This window comes from Prorops nasuta, unplaced genomic scaffold (assembly GCF_024137725.1).
Source record: "Prorops nasuta isolate Cenicafe-Biocafe unplaced genomic scaffold, Cenicafe_Pnas_1.2 PNAS00008, whole genome shotgun sequence".
NCBI classification, from domain to species: domain Eukaryota; kingdom Metazoa; phylum Arthropoda; class Insecta; order Hymenoptera; family Bethylidae; genus Prorops; species Prorops nasuta.
In genome coordinates, this window is record NW_027116805.1 from 4,589,786 (window position 1) to 4,609,368 (window position 19,583).

A 19,583-nucleotide genomic window follows, 5' to 3' on the forward strand; every position below is an offset into this window, starting at 1 on the left:
AATGTGGCGCCCTCAGAGGGCCTGTTCTAAAATAAACTGATGGTTTTGCAGAACTGTCAGAAGTTGGACACTTCAGAAAAAGCGGTAAACGTGCGCGGTGGGGGTAGCTTTCCTAAATGCATACAAACATTACGATAAGTTGTAAAAATTAATTTGTTTGTTAGTGTAACTGTCTTAGAAAAATGTATAAATAACATTGAAAACATTTTCTCAGTTTTTCTTTTATGAGTATCTTTATAAACATCGTCTACCTATAATACTCTTCATACTCAAATTTACTTTCGCGAATGATTGAAGACCTGCAGATTTGTAATTTAATAATATATATATATATATATATATATATATATATATATATATATTATTTATTTAGAATTTTCAATCAAAGTAATACAATTTACTGTAGAGTCAATTCGCAATAAAAATTTGCTAATTTTCGGATATAATGGTATATAATTAGTTCAAGGAGTTTGTATATTGATGAAATAAATTGCATCCCCTTATTAAGATGTATAGTATAAATCTAAATTTTATACTAGGTAAGGTATTTACGACGTCTTAGAACATAGGCGTAAGAGAGCGTTTATCTTCATAACTATGATATGAATATTACATTTTTAGTAGGACCTTTTGGAAACTCCCTTGGTATTTGAATTGAAAGAGGTTTTATAATAAAAAATGGTAGTTCCTTAGTTACGGAAATAAATGAATTTGTATATTCTAACTCTGGGACCTATCCTCTTAAGAGTGCCTTGCTCTGTATAAAAGGTATTAAATTACTTTGTTGATGAGATCGCAGACGATGACAGGATGGCCAGTATAGTTTTCTGGTATTAACGATATTATCAAATTTATAAAATAAAGATAATAGTTTTATTCATGATAAGCCTCAGAATTAAGCGTTTCTAAAATATTTGCAAACTCAATTTTACATGCCAGAATGTAATATGTGTGAATTCATTATTTTATAATATGCCTTCGTGTTAAACCATTAAATTAACCCGTAACAATCATTCTCAATAAAGAGTTAAAGAATAGTACTGTAAGCCTTTATTATACTTTTTAATATTATTATGAAAGTAAATCAGGTTATACAACCAAAATAAAATTGATAAAACGTTGTTGTATTGCGATATAAATTTATAGAAGTTTATTGATGTAAGATTAATATATCTTTAGAAGGCACGTAATTGTTATTTAATATTTTAAAGTAAACATTGTACCGTGTATTATATATTGTATACTTTTACTGTTTTGATAATTTAATTAAATTACTATATACATTTATATATCAAGATTTTTTTTACGAAGAGATTTAACTGCTAAGCCAAAAGACTAATTTATTCATGCATAAGATACTTAATTTACTCAACTTTAAAAACATTTAAAACATTGATCAATTTTATACTTTATAAATGCGTGACCCATATTACACTGAACATTAAGATCTTTTAAATTAAAGTTTTATCGTGAATAATGATGTTATCATGCATATTCTACAGAATAAATAACGTAATGTACAAGTTAATTGAGTTGGTGTAATGAATATTAAATAATAATGAATAAACGAAAATGTCGCATTGCCTAGATGGAGATTACATTAGTATAGTCGGGGGAAAAAAGTTTTAATCGATCTGACAACAACATATCGTTGCGGATAACAAAGCGAGTATCCTATACCGCGTAGGAAGTTACCTGCGTAGGCAGCAGTTCAAACTTTGTACCACCAAAAATAACAGCTATCTCCTATTCCACTGCAGTATTTCAGTAATTCTGTTTATCGCCAATAGGAAAAATCAAATTTACCCAGAAAAGTGGCATCTCTGTCTCGCTTGTCATTACATAATAATCTAATATATAAAAAAAGTTAATCTACAACAATTATTATTAATAATAAATTATTTGACTTTGTCCGAGCAATCAGCTCCATATTGCTTGCTACTCAAAACACGCATACATAAATCTGACTAGAGCCTAGGGTATGGATTGGCACTGATGAGAGTTCGAATCTGCCTCTATAAATGCAAAATGGACAGTCCTCGTGGATGCAAAGTGAGAATGGGTGGAAAATGTAAATTCACAGGTGTGAGTTGGGGGAGGGGGAGAGGTCGAATGAGGTTTCTTTGACGAGGATGACTCAGGACGTCACAACGCATGATATTTTGTGACGGAAGGAAGAGAACAGCTTGGGACCTCCCCTGCGTGGTGGCAGCGCATGCCGTCAGCTTTTAGCTCGCCCTTATCGATCCGCAAACCTTTCGACGGCCGCGTGCTCGACAGCCACAGCGCAATCGTCACGCGTTGCGATTCGACGCCAGATCGAGTTTCTCTCTCGCCTTTCTTGTGTTCCAATTTAACCAACTACTTGCCCGCAAAAATCCTTCAAAATTCTCGTCACCATGGCAAGACGCTCTTCGATCCAACGGGCCATCTTCTTACTCTGTAAGTCGCGAATCCTCGACATTCAACGGCCACTCTTCCAAATCTTCAAAGTCCACCAATTTCTCTCCTCATCCCTTTTCGTTGCTTTCTTCAGACTTATCGTTCTTGTCGAGGTCTCCTTCCGCCTGTCACTTTTTTGCTTCCGCTGGTTTCACCCAGCTCGAAGATTAAGGTCGATCCTTAAGGTCATCTTGTTGCATTTTTTGGCAGATTGCATTGTAGGCAGTGTGATAAGCGTGCCCAACATCGACTCGAGACCAGAGGAGCAAGGGAAATACGTCACGCGTACGCCACCCAGCAAAGTAATTGACATTCCACCTGCAACGAGAACAACGCCGGTAAGTTCGTGTCTCAAGGGACCACAATTAATAGATTTAACGACCAACTCCGACCAAAAGCTTAATTAAATCACTAGAATTGTTAACTTCACCCAACACTTGACTTTGTTAGATTTTGGTTCGAGGTTTGGTTACATTAAATATTTTTAGTATTATTAAAATAAAATATTTGCTTAATAGTTGATAAGCACATTGTTGCACGCGATGCAATATTTATCGTGTTTATCCGAATTTTGCTTTCTTGTAAATTCTACTTCATTATTTAAATGCATTCGTCGAATTTCCCGATGAAATGCATAATGGTCTTATTTATTGAGTTAGAGGCGTTAGGTTGGCTTTTTCTTGTTGCTTTATTGCTGCGTTGGTGTAAGTGCAAGTCTCTCTCTGCGTAGCTCCTTGAATTATTTTATTTTTAAATCTTCTGCGCTGTCCTCGAGGGAAAAGACGTCTCCCAGGAAACTCTTAAAATCTCTCCCACTCACCTAAATCAAGAAAGAGAGTATTTTATAATAACGAGTATTTATATTACATTTTATTTTATCAGGCAAATTTGAGAGTTCTATCTAATTTAATTAAAACGTAATTTATCTTTAATATAATATTTTCATAAAAAAACTTTTCTGGATGTAAAAAGTTTTACAAATTAAAGTCTCGTGAGTATATGCAAGTAATAAAAAAATGCAATATTCTACGTTTTGAAAAGTCTCTCCTCATGTAGCACAACGACATGATAAGATATAACATGTATGAAGGGGCAACTGACTTCAGGTGAAAACCCTTCATCCTACCAGAATCTGTCACGAGATTCTTTCGCTTGGCACGAAACAATTACCGAACACTTCAAGGTCACTCTAAGTTACGATAGTCTCGACTACTTGGAAAACTCGTCGACTCCGATTACTCTTCACTTTAATTATCGAGCTAGAAATAAATTTTATGTTCTCATCTGTGAAGTTATCCGAGTATTTTTAGCATCTGATCCACTTGACCTTGCTAACACAATACACAGTGTCAAAAGCGTTTCTAGAACATTTTGCGAAGTATCAAATTGAGTTCAGGAGCTTTTTAGATATTATATGCGTTCTACGTGGGAGGATCATAGATAGAAGGAAGCTTCTTAAAGTACAGCGAAAGGTCGGAGATGTTGCATACTTATCAAACATTTGGTTCTGGTTAATTAGCTTCGTTTGAACAACGTACCAAAATTCAATAATCCTAATTGCGAAGGATTTTCAAGGGCCTTAAACGTTTCGAAGAAAGAATAAATTAGATTTTTAAAATTACAATGGCGTTGGGCGCCGGGAATGCGTCATTGAATCGTGACACAAATTATTAAAGTTTATTTCCAGTAAAATTGTTAGCTTGAAATTATTTACGCCTAAAAAATCATCCATTCTACCCCATTTCCTATATATTATATATATGAATAACAGCCTTGAGTAGGGCAACGTCATTCATTGAAAGTTTTTGGTAGCAACAGGCTGCATTGACGTTAACAGAATTATCGCCAACTATCACGCAAGATTATGCAAGATGATTTCTCTTTGCATAGGGGTGCTCATATTTCACCCTTGAAGTTTCACAATACAGTAATAGTGCTTGGCTATTGCTCTGTGAGCAAAGAAAATCGATAGGAAGCAACGATTCATATTTACGATAATTATCTTTTGATAATAATAATAATAAATTACAAAATATAGACGAGATAGTAATTAATGAAATTGATGAGCGGAAACAGAAAGATTTGTCAGATTAATGAAGGCGTCCCAAGCAGTCATCGACATAAAGAAAGAAAAAAAAAAACAGAAATGTTAATTAAGGAATATCATTTGAATAATTTGATATCCAGTATCGAAATAATGTATAATAATAGAAAACGAAACTTAAATAGAATAACTTTAAATAAAGAAACAAGAACTCAACAGACAAAAGCGTTAGCAAAAAAGACAGCAATTCTTGTAAAAGAGAGATGATTATAACACCAGAATAAAATTTCTGCAATATAAGAGGATTATCAAAGTCACTAACTTAATTTTATATACATTACATCCCTGTTTTCAAATCTTTTCAAAAGTTCTATGGTAACAAAATTATTAGAAATTTTTAACAAGTAGTGTTGAATATCATTTTTCCTTTCCGAGCATTCCAAACAATTGCCAATTCCAGCGCCTTCTACCTGCTTTTTTCATTCATTATATTTCCGCTCTAGATTCATATACCTAACGTGACTATTTATTTGTATTTCTTTAAATGGGACGTTAAATATTACTTATTTGTGTTTCTTAATTTTTATTATTAGCTTTAGATTTTAGCGTGCGGATATTATCAGTTTTTGTTTATGTTTCGTAAATCTTATAAATGTTTTAAAACGCAACAGTTTTTTGTCCCTAATTTATGTTTGGGTACAACAATTAGAAAATCTGCTTAAAAACTCGACGTCTCGTTATTTTTTCATACTTCAGTCATTTATACAATGTCTTTCATTTAATTCGTCCCAGAGAGTAGACTTAAAAATTCATTTATATATTCATAACTATAAAAGATATCAATTTCTTGCATAAAACCTTTTTAAAATTGAATAGAGAGTAGCTTTCAGAAAGACCCTATGAAAAAAAGATATCTTATATTTACAAACACGAGTGAATGTTTACGTCCACACTAAGACGAAGTATAGATAAAACATTCTATACACATATTTTTTTTATACGCGCATATATTTTTCATTGCTTCGAAGTTGCCTCGAAACAATATATTAAATAATATTTTATTCATTTAAATAATTTTCAGCCTCCGTTGATTGCTTCGGAATTGAAGGCGGAGACGACGTTGGTGCAAAGCACGTCGACGACGATAAAAACGACGACGACGACGACGCCCGAGCCGACTACACAAAAATCATCACTCTCACTTCCGATTTATCGAGTCGAAAACAGCAATGGGCACACATGTATTCTTCTGCAGGTTGATGCACTCATCAACATCCAGTATCGAAACAAGCTTGGGGAGGATGACGTAAGAAACAAAATCTTACTTCCCCTTATTCATGTTGGTAATATCTTTATCGAGTATGAATCGACATTTTGATTTCCAGGAAGCGGGAATGTACATTCCAGAAGACGTGAAAGTTACCGGTAATTGCGAAAATCGCAATACAGTAACGATGTCCTTAAAATGGAATGCCTACTTGTTGGCCTGGAGCTTTTCCAAAGTAATTCTGTTCACTATGATACTTTTGATCAGTTCCCTAAATAGTAATATGGAACTTGTGGTTATTGCTTTAGTTTTTTCAAACGTTGGTAAAACTATATTTTTTACAGACCTCTGGAGGAGAGCATTGGTACGTTGGAAAAATCGAGCTGACCTTCAATTCCAGCGACAAGCATTTCCACAATATTGATCAGCCAAGTGAGTTCAAGCTTAGCTTGTTACGTAACCTAAAAAATATAGGTTATAATGGATCGGATGTATTCAATTGTCCCAATTGCTTATTACAGATAAAACGATAAGACTCGGCACGACACAAAAATATTTCTTCACTCCTGTTGGCCATTCGTACGTTTGCGACAAGGAAATCGAGATTCCAATGACTGATGGCAAAAACCGGGGTACTCTCACGCTAAGGTACCAAAATCTAAACTAAAAAAACATTCGTCCCTGAAGTTTTTGATAAATTTGACTTTGGTAACAGGGATGACGGTTTCAAAGCTTGTAGAGCTAATTTGAATGAAAACACAATAAAGTGTTCTTTGTTGTTTTAGCAAATTGAAGTTGCAGCCTTTCAAATTCAGGAGTAACGAATTCGCAGCTGAATTTTCGTGCGAATCTTTTGTGGCGAGGGGAGAGAGAGATGAAACTGCGCCGGTCGCAGTTGGATCGACGTTAGCTGCAGCTACCTTACTGACCATCACAGGCTACGCAGCCTATCGATACATCAAGGTCAAGAAAGTCAAGTACGACACAATGGAGTAATTCACCCCCAGCGTTCAAAGCCATAGAGAATACTCTTAAAACAAATAATCACCGACCTCCAGTTTCAATCAGTACGAGCTAATCCCCAAACGTGATTTTATTTGATTCGAAAAACGGAAAGAACAATAATAATCACAATAAAGATGAAATAATCGTAGGGCGATATTGCATATTAGATTATGTAGATGTTTTGAAATTTTTGGGGGATCGCGATTCGAGCTGGAGAGTCGAAGATCCTAACCTCGAAAAGTCTGCAAAACTTATTAAGGATAAGTTGATTAGCGAGAGAGATTAGTTATTGGTGTTTCGGCCTCGTTTCCACTGCAGTTTGCGTCCATCTTCAGAGTTCTAGTCGTAATATTGCAAGAAGTAACTATAGTCTTTGAGTAAAAATCGTGCGGATACTTTATAAGCGTACCTGACTTTTTTCTGTTATAAGGGATGAAATCATCGGCATTAGACGTGCACTCGGTGATTATAAGCATTGTTGTAAGAATTTGACTTGAAGTGAGGGAGGGGCAGATATAAATCACATAGAGCGAATACTTTTAAGAATAAGATTCCTATACCACACTTTTTTATTAAAAGAAATAATAATAAAAGTAAATTGTTATAAACTTTACAAAAATGTTCATTGAACTTTAAACGCTTGATTCTGTAAAGATAATTAGTGGTCGTGATAGGTGTACGTCACTTCATACTTTAATATAAATAATTCTAATTAGCTTGCTACAAGAAAAGTAGGTGCTTATTATTATTTTCACGCAGATACATCTGAAATATATGATAAGTTATCGAACAAATGAGAAAGAAAACTGAAGTTAAAGAATAAATCTATAACACTATTTTAATATATGACCAGCGATAAATTCTGAGTACAACCATTAGATTATTTACCACTTTTTATTGATGACCAACAAATCTTTTCCTATATGGAAATACCATTTTAGATATCTAAACACTGTAGCCAGTTTAGCTATATAAATAACTTAATAAGGATAAAAAGCTCCTTATTTCGAAGATTTCCATCAGCCATTGGATTGCCTTAGCGATGTCTGACCAATAGCAGGTAACCTGATAGTTCTACCAATAGGAAGTCTCGGATCAAAGAATCTTTATTGCTTAATAACTTTTTATTTAAGAGTTAGAAAAAAAAGTGGTAAAGGAATTTTATTCTTAAAAACGTGCACCCTATACGAAACATTCATTTTCGCACAAACTAATCTGACACCCTGTATATATCGATTTTGTTGTTAGGAATTGAAGCTAATCTCTTGGACAAGTTATAATGTCGATGGTTGAAATCGCTGCATCATTTTTATTTTACTGATTTCTCACGGACCGCCATAATGATTTTGCATTTTTTCATCATTTTTCTATTTTTTACGTACGTTACAATCAGACATTAGGGAAAAGCTTGAAGGTTTTTATACGCACATTTGATGTGCTTCGAGAAACAAATATGGTAATTTTCTTCAAAAAATGTTTTTTCGAACTATTCTTTTCCCATTTACTCAATCGGAATAACCTAAAAGTTAACTATAGCCTATAGTAAGATTAGTATACGATTTACTCTTACCCGACATATCATATCGAATTTATCGAACATAATTAGTGAACTGTCAATTGCTAAATGTCAATTTTTCAAAGATTTATTTCAACTGTTTAGCTATGCAGTCTATCAATTTGTTAGTTCTCAGATATATACCGTTGGTTGATTGTTGCAAATATTTGAACGATTTAAAAATTCCGATTGTTGTATATTACACATTTCCACTCAGAGAAATGCCATTATAGTTATCATTAATGCTTGCCATCGGACGAAAAGATAATTTTGTTTAGATTTGCATGCTTTTACTTTCATTTAATTATGCTCCTAGATATCTTGCGTAATCTCGCGTGTACATGTAACATGAATAATTATAAATCAATTCTTACTAAATTTAATAATCCATATTCGCGCACTCCGATGGTTGTATTAATAGGATTTTGTCAATTTTTCAATGAAAACGAAGTTGAGGAAACTTTTACGTATCCCAAATCGAGATTGGTGTTTCCTATCTGTCATTTAAATATTGTATTTGTATGTAGAGTAAACAAAAACTACACGTGAAGTTTATCATGAAACGCCCTATAAGGCAGCTATTCCATAAAAAATATGAAGAAGAAAAATGAAACGCCGATACAATTTTGTCAAATTAATTTAACGATAAATCTACTATTCAGTAGTCGAATGACTGTGTTGAAATGTAAACACACGCGTATAAAAAATTGGTCGGCAGGTTTAGGGTTACCGGAAGGTAACTGATTATTTTAAAGAATAAATCTCATCCATTTCGAATCTAAAATTTTAATACTCGCTGTACTGAATCTTGAAAAGAGGTGAGATTATTATAAATTTTCAGCTTAAGTTTCTTAATTGTAGAACTTGGATAAATTCAATCTATATGTATCAGCTTGATCTAGATGTTAAATTTTCGATTCTAATCGGTCTAAGAATATTTATTGTAAAAATTGTGCTAATGGCTTAATTGATTTTCTCTGAAATCACTTTAAGATTAACCGTATTTAATCGTGCATATAAAGTACCATGTAAATACGTTGATGTGGTTAACAGAACTCCAGAATGATTTTCCATTTTTTTTTTTTTTTTAGTTTGTCGATCCTTCTCTTTAATTTATCGAACCACTCTATTATCGGTAATTTTACACTCGTTTTGCGCGTCGACACGAAGAAAGACTCGTCGGTCTATATTGAAAATGGTTACCTTAATCAATACAGAATTCTTTTATACACGAATCGATAAAATATATTGAATTTTATTATTCCCCGTGATATTACGAGAAAATAATTATTAAGTCAATTTTTTGAAGGAGCTCTATAGTTAATGAGAAAATTAATCGGAAAAATTAACCACTTGACAACCAGTGGATGTGTCTTATGTTGTAGATAAAATAATACTACTCTATAACTCCAATCAATCCCATAAGGTGGTTTTCATCGATCTTGGAAACATATTTGTGTAACTAATTCTCTATTTATCAGAGCTCTATGACGTTGTTCAGCTTTTAAAAAATTATGTACATACTTGCTAGATGAACTATATAACATTCAGTAACAAAAAAGTGTATTTCGACGTTGGAAAATCATTTTTATCGATTATTCAGATTTAAATGGTAAAAAATGGCGTCTGTGAGTATTGCGCAACGGTGTGAAATGGATTTATACGTATCTGCACATTTACAAAACACACATATACATACACGATGAACACTCGACACGAATTCCGTGCTGCATAATTATATAAGTATACATATAATATTATATATACATATAAACCTCTGTCTTCCAAGTGCATATTATAGTAATATATTTCATGTGTACATTGTACATATTGTATGATTATATTGTAACATTATATTTCCCAAATTTATCGATATTGTCAATTCGTAACTTGAAGTTTAAAACAATCACGCGTAGATAGACTTCGGGCTGATGATATGACGAGAGAGTGAATTTTTTTTTAGAAAGTTAAAGGTATGGGAGTAATCTTACATGTACTATTACATGCGTGGGCATTTATGGTTGAATAGAGAGAATATTTTTGTGCTAAAGTCAATCTTACCGACAGTAGGTAGCTTTGCTATTCGCTGGAAATATTCTAATCGTCGATATGTCCATTTGTAATCCGTTATTTTTACGGAAAAAATCAAAGGCATTTATTGATGGATGGATAGCGGAGTCGAAGAAGCTTTTGAAAGAAGTCAAATTACGAATCATATCAGGTTAATCCAATATTATATGTATAATAATGGAATTTTGCGACGAGTAACGGACGACATTTCCACGTATAGCATAGAGCGAAGGACGTATTGTACATCCAATTGAATTATACTATTATATTAATAATATACAAAATATAATAAAAGCTGTTATACAAGTTCAACATTAAACAATTTTCATTCAAAATTAAACCTGATCGAATTTTTTTTCAGTATTTCTACAATCCATTTTAGAAGTAATATGCACATGCATATATTTCACCGCGAAAAAAGACTTTGAGATGAATAAGCTAATTTTTGGTCATAATATGGATCGATCTTTCTTCTGCAAATATTTTCGTATGTTATTCCAGAAGATTGGAGAAGAAGTTGTTGACAAATTTCGCTAAGCAGATGTGAGAATTGACGTGTATCTGGCTACATAATAATTTTATCCAGCAGAAGGGGCGTGAAAAGTACAGTCAAGGAGGGCTTTTAGGGGATTTGACGCAATGGGCGCACGCCTGTCACTAGTGTCAATAGTGTCATTGTCGCAATTTCCATTGAATTCTCCTGACAATCGTATTGTGGCCTGGGCTTGCAGGTATTCGACAAATGGCCCAGGATTACAGCCTGTAATCCGGGATTTACCAAACTCCTCTGGATTTCCTCTAACCAGGATTTGTATCATGGAACTCCTTAAAAATCTAATTCGAATTACGTTTGCAAGTAGTACAACCTGAAAACAAAAAATTTGAATAAATATTTTTATTCAACTGAATCACTTATATATATAGTTAATTTAAGGTGAGAACCTGTGCGATCCACGTAAATACATTCAATACTCGTTAAATATGAATATGTTTGTGAAACTATTTTTGTATATGTATATGTACATTTGCATAGTCTAGCTTCGTTGCTCTTGCGTTGGTATTTACACAGGGAATAAAATTATGGAGGAATTGGTTAGCGGATGAAGTGGGATATAATAATAACAATAATGGCAATAATAATGGTTCGTGAATGAGAGGTGATAACAGATGTACCGTTAGCAGTTCACTGCTGGGTGAGAGAAGTGGAGAGGTTAGGTAAAAGGGGGAGAGAGGGGTGGCCTATAATTTATAAACTAGGGGCTGTTTTGGGGTAATTGCAGATAACGACGGGGCGGTCTGGATAACAAGCCGACATGGGAGTCACTGGACACCATGACACTCCTGCATCCACCCGTAACACCATAACCTTACCATGTTATATGCTCCCATCCCCCATATACTATACTTTCCACCCTGTCCAACCGTAACTTATGTCGCGCGTGATACCTACGTCGCCCTTAATAAACGCCTCCTCCCCCACTTTACCCTCCTCGTTACTCACCACGCCCGAGAAAATTGAAATTTACGAGCTTTCCCGCGAAAATCCGGTCCATCCGAGTAGTCCTAACCTCATTTTTTCCAAAATTCTAGAGACAACAGGAAGTTGGTAAATGAGTTTGCTCCTATTGGACGAGCTTACGGGCGTGAAGAAGACGTCCGATTGGTCGACTGGTAGAACCGTAGAAGGAAAAACAAATCAAGTTGGTGTTTATTTCAGTATTTTTGGCTTAAAGCAACGAAGTGAGCTAATAGGATATCATTGGCAAGGTTGGAGTAGAAATATATTTATTTAAGGGCTGCTCTTCCAGGTGACCAGCTACTCAACGGAGCGAGAACCGCAGTGTGTCAAAATATGGCTGGAGATTTATTATTGGCGTGAGACACGAGGGGAGTTCAGGTAGCCTGGCAGCTTTGTTGCCAGTTGCAAGCAAGAAAGCAAAGGGCACCCCGGTGCTTCGCTGTTGTCGATGTTGCTAGTTCAACAAGGTGTGAAGCATGCTTTAAAATCGAATAGCAATTTATCTGCTTCTACCTATCTACCACTACAAAACCATCTTATACTTTTGTCTTTAATCACACATCGAATCTCGTTACTCCTTCTCTGCCATAACCTACAAATTCACCGGATTCCTTTTTTAAATATTTTATGAAAATCTGTTTACGAAGCGCGATGGAAATTGATGGAAACTTATCGAACGGGAAAATAGTCGTGATCTAAGCTGAAGTTTTACGCGCGCAAGAAGATGACGTATGGTGGTCGAGGAAGAATCGCTGATGGCAGCGCAGCTGACCTGGCAAACTAGCCAAGGCCGCGTGTCGTTTATCGCGCTTATCAGAGCCGGTGCTCGTCTTGGTACTGTGGGAAATTAAGTAATTATCGCGTCATACCTCCCGGAACTTTATTTATAGACGCTTCGCGAAGAAGAAACAACCACCGCACGTGTAGCATCTAGGCTTATAGTTTCAGGATTGTCGCGTTAATATCTTTGATGCTGAGGACGCTTTGCTGACGCCTCGCTCGCGAGATGAACGAAAACAGCACGTATCTCCCTTTATTCCCCCTAGAATCTGTAATCAGCATTTTTCGTCTCATTTTATCCACGCTGGTAGTAAAATTACGAAGAATATATATATACATATATATATATATATATATATATATATATATATATATATAATAATACCAATACAGTAAAAATATTACAAAATAAATTACATTTCGACAAATATAAAATAATGTTATTTGCGCAAGAGACACGTTGAAAATTTTTATTGTTATCGCACAAGTGTTAGAGGTAAATCCGGATTTGACGCTCGAATCGTGTAATATGTTGGGAGGGGGAGGGGGTAGTTTGGGGGGAAAAGTTGGGGTTCTTGACAGTTCTCGCGTTACCTCATTGTAGAGAACACCCCAATAGGCCGATACACATAGGTAGGTAACAAATAGGCATACCCCTCCGTAACAAATTTTTTTTACATCCCCCACCGCTCATTCACGTAGATCTTCCATCGTGGTAATGAAAGAGAAAGATAATAGCGATGAAATAGAGGGATGAAAGAAGACGGAGCGGCGTGTGCGAGATTGACGAATTGAAATGGTGCAGAGGTGTTTCGGCGAGGTAGAGGGGATTGAAAAAAGGGAGCTAGGAGTTCATAATAAACCCCGGGCGTCCTCGTGTTCGAATGCTCTTTTCAAGGGCGCCAGGACCCTCCTCGACACGCATTCAAGTGTCGCCGCTTTGTAATGCCCTTTAATACCGTTCACTGTCATCGTTATTAAGGATCCGGACGCACATTGTCGCCAGGACACAACTCCCCACCACCACCCAAACCTTTTTGGTCCTCGCGCGACCAACACAATATTTCCACCCCCACATTTTCAGTGTTTTCGCACGGGTACAAAGATTTTAAATCAATGTTTGCCTGAATTATTATTTTAATTTCCTCTTACTCATCTTTTTTCTTTAATCAATTGACAATTAGCTATGCATGGTATTGGCAGACATCCTCCCTCCACAATCCAATCTTTTATAATCTTCGCACGACTAATACTTTCCCACTTCATCTTTCTAAAAATGATTCCACACTAGTCCAACATTTTTAAACCAATTTTCTAAATAATTATAAATTTAATTTACTTTCTTTTCACCCATAACAACTTAACACTTTTCTAAAAGCTTTCTCACCAAACTTTTTCTAAACCATTATCTTCCTCTCACTCTTTTTCGATAAATCGACGATTACCTTTACGCAATCGATTCTGTCGTCAGCCAAGCTCGGAATTACGTAAGGCCCCGTTCTCCGTCTTGGATTATTTTTGTTATTGGACGACCACTGCAGGTTAGGGGTGGGGCGAGGAATGGTAAAATTGGCAGGATGAGATTTTGCGTGGCTGGTTAAGGTCTGCAGGTCTCTTGGTCTTGGCTGAGTTTGCTGGACGCTGGAGGCATCGAAGTCTCCGGCGTCGAATTTCATTGCTACCGACCGAATTCCTCGCGGCCTCCTATGAGAATTTTCTCTCTCTCTCTCTCGCTCGGTCCCCCTACCCTCTCCCCCCTCCCTCTCTCTTCTACTCTTTTCTCTCTTTAACTCTCTTCCTTTGATTTGCTTTTACCGTCCAGGCTGCTCTCTCCGGCCCTTGGCAAATTCACCCAACCAAGTCGCTTTTTCCAAGCCAGACAAATCCTGCGAGAGTCAGCGTAAGCTGAGACCAGCAGCGCCAGCTCAACCCGCGAGCGCTGTTTTTTTCCCACAAAACTCACCTGACTCTGCTCTCTCCCCTCCCCTCCCCTCCCCCCCCTCTCTCTCTTCCCTTCTCTATCGTTCTTTCTCTACAATCCTCTCCGTCCGATAATAACCGAAATCTGCTAAGAGGCGCATATTTCCTCCCCGCTTACCCTTAGATAAGCAGCACGCGCTTCTAAATTTAACTGCAGTAGCCATACACGCGACTTTCTCTTTTTATTCTTATGTTTTTCAAGAGATATTCGACGATGAAAATGAGCTTCACGCTTGGATGCAAAGAAACGGGGACAGGAGGGGGAGGGTTGTATAATTAACGAGTAATTATTAGGTATTGATGGAATATTAAAGAGAGAGAGAGAGATGACGTTGAAAAAACGTCGCATGCCCAAAGTTAAGAATTTTATATTTTAAGAGAACTGATCGATGATAAAGATGAGCTTCTCGTGTGGATGGAAAGAAACAGGACGAGGGAAAGGGGTTGGAGGGGGGGGGGGGAGTAGAGGTTGCGTATGATTTATAAGGACGGCTAATTATTATTGGTGGGTAGCCAAGGAGAGGAGAGGATGACGCTGGAAAAGGCAACATGTGCTGTGCAACCCTTCCTGGGGTGGTTGGAAAAATGAATGTTCTCGCCAATTATGACGATCCTTGCAGGATCGTGCCAAGGGTGCTTATTAAGCCTGGCAAAACTCACTGGAAAGGATAGCTTTCTCCACGCCTAACAAGCCGCTGTGGACCTCCGACTGTGTGATTTACTTGCATTATCTTCATCATTATCCATTATCTGTTCCCATACATGACTCAATTATATCATTCCACGAACGTCTCCTTTTCCCAATATCTCCAAACGAATTCACTCTGTAATGACCATGTCATAAATTCTCCATCATATATCAAATGATATTTTTTAAAATTTTTATTCAATATTATTTAATACGTTAAATTGAATAAAAATAAGTACGATAATTCTTGGTGAAAATAAACATTAATTATTTTCTATACATATATAGAGATTAATTATAATTTTACAAATGGTGTTTGCATTCGCTTCAAACTAACCCAATTTGCGACAGTAGCACAATTTTTCTATAAGGTCGCGTGACATATTTAATTAATATTTTTAAAAGTGTTCGATTTAATAAAAAAAATTCTCTGAAAAGAAATGAATGCAGTATAACAGCAGTGTAATTTTTCCATAAGGTCACGTGACACATATTTCGAATGGACTATCATCGAATACACGAAATCGAATAAAAACAAGCCTAATTGTCCGCGGCGAGATTCGGTTGTTGATTCTTTTCCTGGTAAAATAGGGGGGTTGACTGGCCAGATAATTCAAACGCGCGTCCTGCGGGGTTTCGCCGTCAAGGGGACACGGGGTAAGAGAGACGATGACAGTCCCGCGTTTCAACTACCCTCAAATCACGAGGCGCATCTAACTAACCGTGTAATCGTCAATTTCGACCCATTACGACACCCTCCCGCTAGCTTCAAATCCATCGGCGGACTACAGAGACTCCTGCCTCCCCCCTCCTCTCCCCCTGCCACCATCGACCCTATCCCACTGGACCCGCAACCATTGTCATCCCTAATAATCACTGTCATTATTATTGTTTCCCCCAGGAACTGTGCGACGAAAGCTCACGCAAACATTTACTCGAGTTTCCCGAATTTTAATAAACAATCCGAGATTTGCTCGGGTAAGAGGGAGGGGTGGGGGGATTGGGACAAGATCGGGAAAATGATTGGTGGATGAGAGAACCTGGCAGATCCAGAAAGCAACAATGGGATCTTGCGCTTTTTCAGGATTAGGCCACGTAATCCGCTGGTTATTTTCCCATTAGTTAGGAGAGCAGAGGGAGCATCGAAGGAAAGGAGAGGCGAAAATGAGTGAAAGAGGAAAAGATAGGGAGTTAAAAATGAGAGAAATATTAAGGAGGGAGAGAAGGACAATTTGAAAGATCGGGCTATGAGATTTTAGGGGAGAATCGTAGCAGCGTGAACACAGGTAGCCACTCGAGCTCCTTTAACACCCTGACGGCCTCTCTAATGCCCCGAAATATGCTCTTTATGTGTCACTGGCCACTTTGTGCTCGGTTCCGTCTCACCCAGTGGAATATTCAATGATCGGAAAAGCAGATTTCCCTGGAAAAATCGCGGTTTCTTTTCTTCGATTAAATTCAATTTCCAATCCCTTTTCGTTTCGCGAACTCTACTTACTATACCATAACTCAATTTTACGTGATTTATCCTTGTCGTTGAATAGACTTTACAAAATATGAAGAAAATTCACTTTTCCAATTTTCTTTTTCCACTTTTCTCCTAAATCCACTAATTACTACATTTAAATAATATATTGTCATATAATTTCAGAGTCCATCGCAATGACAAAATAGTAAACGTAATAATTGCATAATTATGAATGAAAACAATATTGTGAGGAGGGGGGGGGGGGGGTATTCGAGTTTCTTGTCGGGTGTCGTTTGGCCGATGATCTTTCTGGCCAACTATATATACACAGCATATATATATATACGTTATAAAATTAGACGAACAATAAGAAGTGGTCTTGGCTTCGTGCTGGTGGCTGTCATTGGATACCGGTCGGTGGTGATAGCGCTTATCTTCGTGTACACGCGTGTCATGGTGTGCAGGGGGAGACCCCTGGCTACACCATTCCAATACTTCTCGAATTCTCCATTACCCCCTCTTCCCTTCCTCTCGGTGCATATTATTTTTAGATACATTCCTCCCTGGCAAATGACACTTCATCCTCAATTTGCTATTCAGAGAGGGAGAGATAGGAGAAAAGGAAAAAAGAGAAGAAAGAATGTAGTGAACGGGGAAGGGGATGCTTTAATTTATCCGGATTTACAGGCTGAAGATGCTTTGACTAAGAGAGTGAGAGAAAACAAGAGAGGACAGGGAGATAGAGAGAGAGAGAGAGATTTTGCACAGAGCCATTTTGGAATGCAATTAAACGCAGTACACTGAAACACGATGCCCACCCAGTCCCATACAACCAACCCACTCCTCCGCAACCCTCTTCAACCCTCTTTCACCACCTTTCACCGTTTCAACCCGCTTTGCTCTACGCCAAAGCCTTCTCGAGCACCTAAGATGTCATTTAGAATCCTCTCTCTCTCTCGCGCTCTATCTATTTCTATCTCTCCCTATCTCTGTTATTGTAACTAATTAATTTTCTAACAAACTGTACTAGAGTTTCTCTATTTTTTTAGTGTTGGAATAAACGAGAAAGGATTTAGAACTTTGTTTGAAAGCAAAAATTTACCCAAGTTTATTTTAGAGTTTTAAAATCACGATTAATTCAAAGGGGAATAAAGAGTTGAGAAAGAGATGGAAAATTAACAAGGGGATAAACAACGGAAGAGTTATTGGAAAGATGCATAAATGAGATAAGGTGGGAATTAATAAAGAGCTGCTGGAACAAAGGAAAGAATATTATTACTGGAAGCATAAATATGTAATGTAATTAAAAATGAAGACAATTTTGGAAAAGTCTGTGAAAATTGCAAGAAAAGTGGAAGAAAATCGATTTGAAGCGTGAATGGATAGTGGAAAATTATTGAAATAGGAATAAAATGACAAGAAGAAAGAGATTTGAAATGTGAATTTTAATGAAAAACAAAGAAAATTGCAGAAAGGCGAATGGTAATTGCAAGAAGATAGGAAGAAAAACGAATTGAAAAGTGTGAATAGACAATGAGAAATGAGGAAAATCACAGAAGGAGCATGGAAATTGCAAGAGGAAAAGAAGAAAAACGATTTGAAGTGCGAAGAGATGAAATGGATGAGAGAACGTTGCTGAGAGTAAAAGTCTTGAAAGGCTGATAAGGAGGGCTTGGATCGGCACTCGGCGTGAGGGTTGCTTTTGGCTGAAGGGGTTGAAGAGGGTGGTGGTTGGGGGAGGGAGAGGTAAAATGGCGGCGCTGAGGAAATCCGACGCCAAATCGAAGGAGACGCCATCGCAAAGCACCGCCCCTCTATTGGCATTTTCCTTTTTCCATTTTCCTCAACATACTTAAAATCCACACAATTTTCACCTTTCATCTCACTGGAAAATTTCCTCTCGCACAAATATAGAAATTCCTATTTTTGCGCATTTCAAAAAAGCTCCGCTAATTAGCGATTGAAATCAAAATTTGATCGTGGACAGGAGTGAGATCATTGGTTACACGTGTTTTCGAGTGCATCTGGAGTTTTCCGGTCGGAAAACTTGACAGGCGAGTAAAATTTGACGGAGTAAGGGAGCAATTAGTCGGGAAAGGCGGTACGAATTGAAAGGATTGGCAAGGCGTGGCGTGGCGTGTTACTGCACGTGGCAAGACGCGACAAAACGTGGAAAGATATCCACAGACACGCAAAGCCACCCAAAGATGCCAAAGAGAAACGCGACTAGCCGACGACTCATTGATCTTTCCTCCTAACTAGGGTGGTCTCCCAAATATCTTACCAAAAATATCAAAAAGAATGCCCCACGGTGAAATACTATATTACTATATTTATATTGATATTAATGTACAGACAAAACAGGAAAATACATTGATATTGGCCAGCAAGAAAAAGGTTAATTTATTTAAGTTTTTATACTTTGTTATTTTCATTTACTTACTCCAAATCCGTTTATAAAAATATTGAAGATCAATTTAGTAATTGAGTTTATTTTCTTTAAAAAGAAACAAAGGAATTGATTATAAAATTTAAAAATCATTCGGATCAACTTCACTTAGAATTAGTACTATTATTATTATAAAACAGTTTAAAAATGTAGGTTAGTAAAATTGTCAATTATACACAAACTAAAAGATGAGTAAAATAATTATCAATCGAAAAAATTGTAGGGCAAAATTCACAATGCGCTTTTGTTTAATATAACAAAGAAGCTTAACGCTTTTGCTGGTAATTTCTACATTTTGCGAGCTTTATACCACTAC

General features: G+C 36.6%; 1 protein-coding gene across 1 annotated transcript; it reads left to right on the forward strand.

Moving 5' to 3' along the window:
* Nucleotides 1-1,766: 1,766 nt before the first annotated feature.
* Nucleotides 1,767-10,690, forward strand: LOC136775531 (lysosome-associated membrane glycoprotein 5). The gene is made up of 7 exons (XM_066730400.1): nt 1,767-2,442; nt 2,653-2,780; nt 5,568-5,792; nt 5,872-5,988; nt 6,098-6,185; nt 6,275-6,401; nt 6,539-10,690. The coding sequence occupies exons 1-7, from the start codon at nt 2,400-2,402 to the stop codon at nt 6,747-6,749; spliced, it is 939 nt and encodes a 312-aa protein (XP_066586497.1). The 5' UTR covers nt 1,767-2,399; the 3' UTR covers nt 6,750-10,690.
* Nucleotides 10,691-19,583: the final 8,893 nt, after the last annotated feature.

Coding starts and splice junctions, on each gene's coding strand:
- LOC136775531 (XM_066730400.1), top strand. CDS start 2,400: ATGGCAAGACGCTCTTCGATCCAACGGGCCATCTTCTTACTCT. Junction 2,781..5,567: donor CTGCAACGAGAACAACGCCG/GTAAGTTCGTGT, acceptor AATAATTTTCAG/CCTCCGTTGATTGCTTCGGA. Junction 5,793..5,871: donor ACAAGCTTGGGGAGGATGAC/GTAAGAAACAAA, acceptor TTTGATTTCCAG/GAAGCGGGAATGTACATTCC.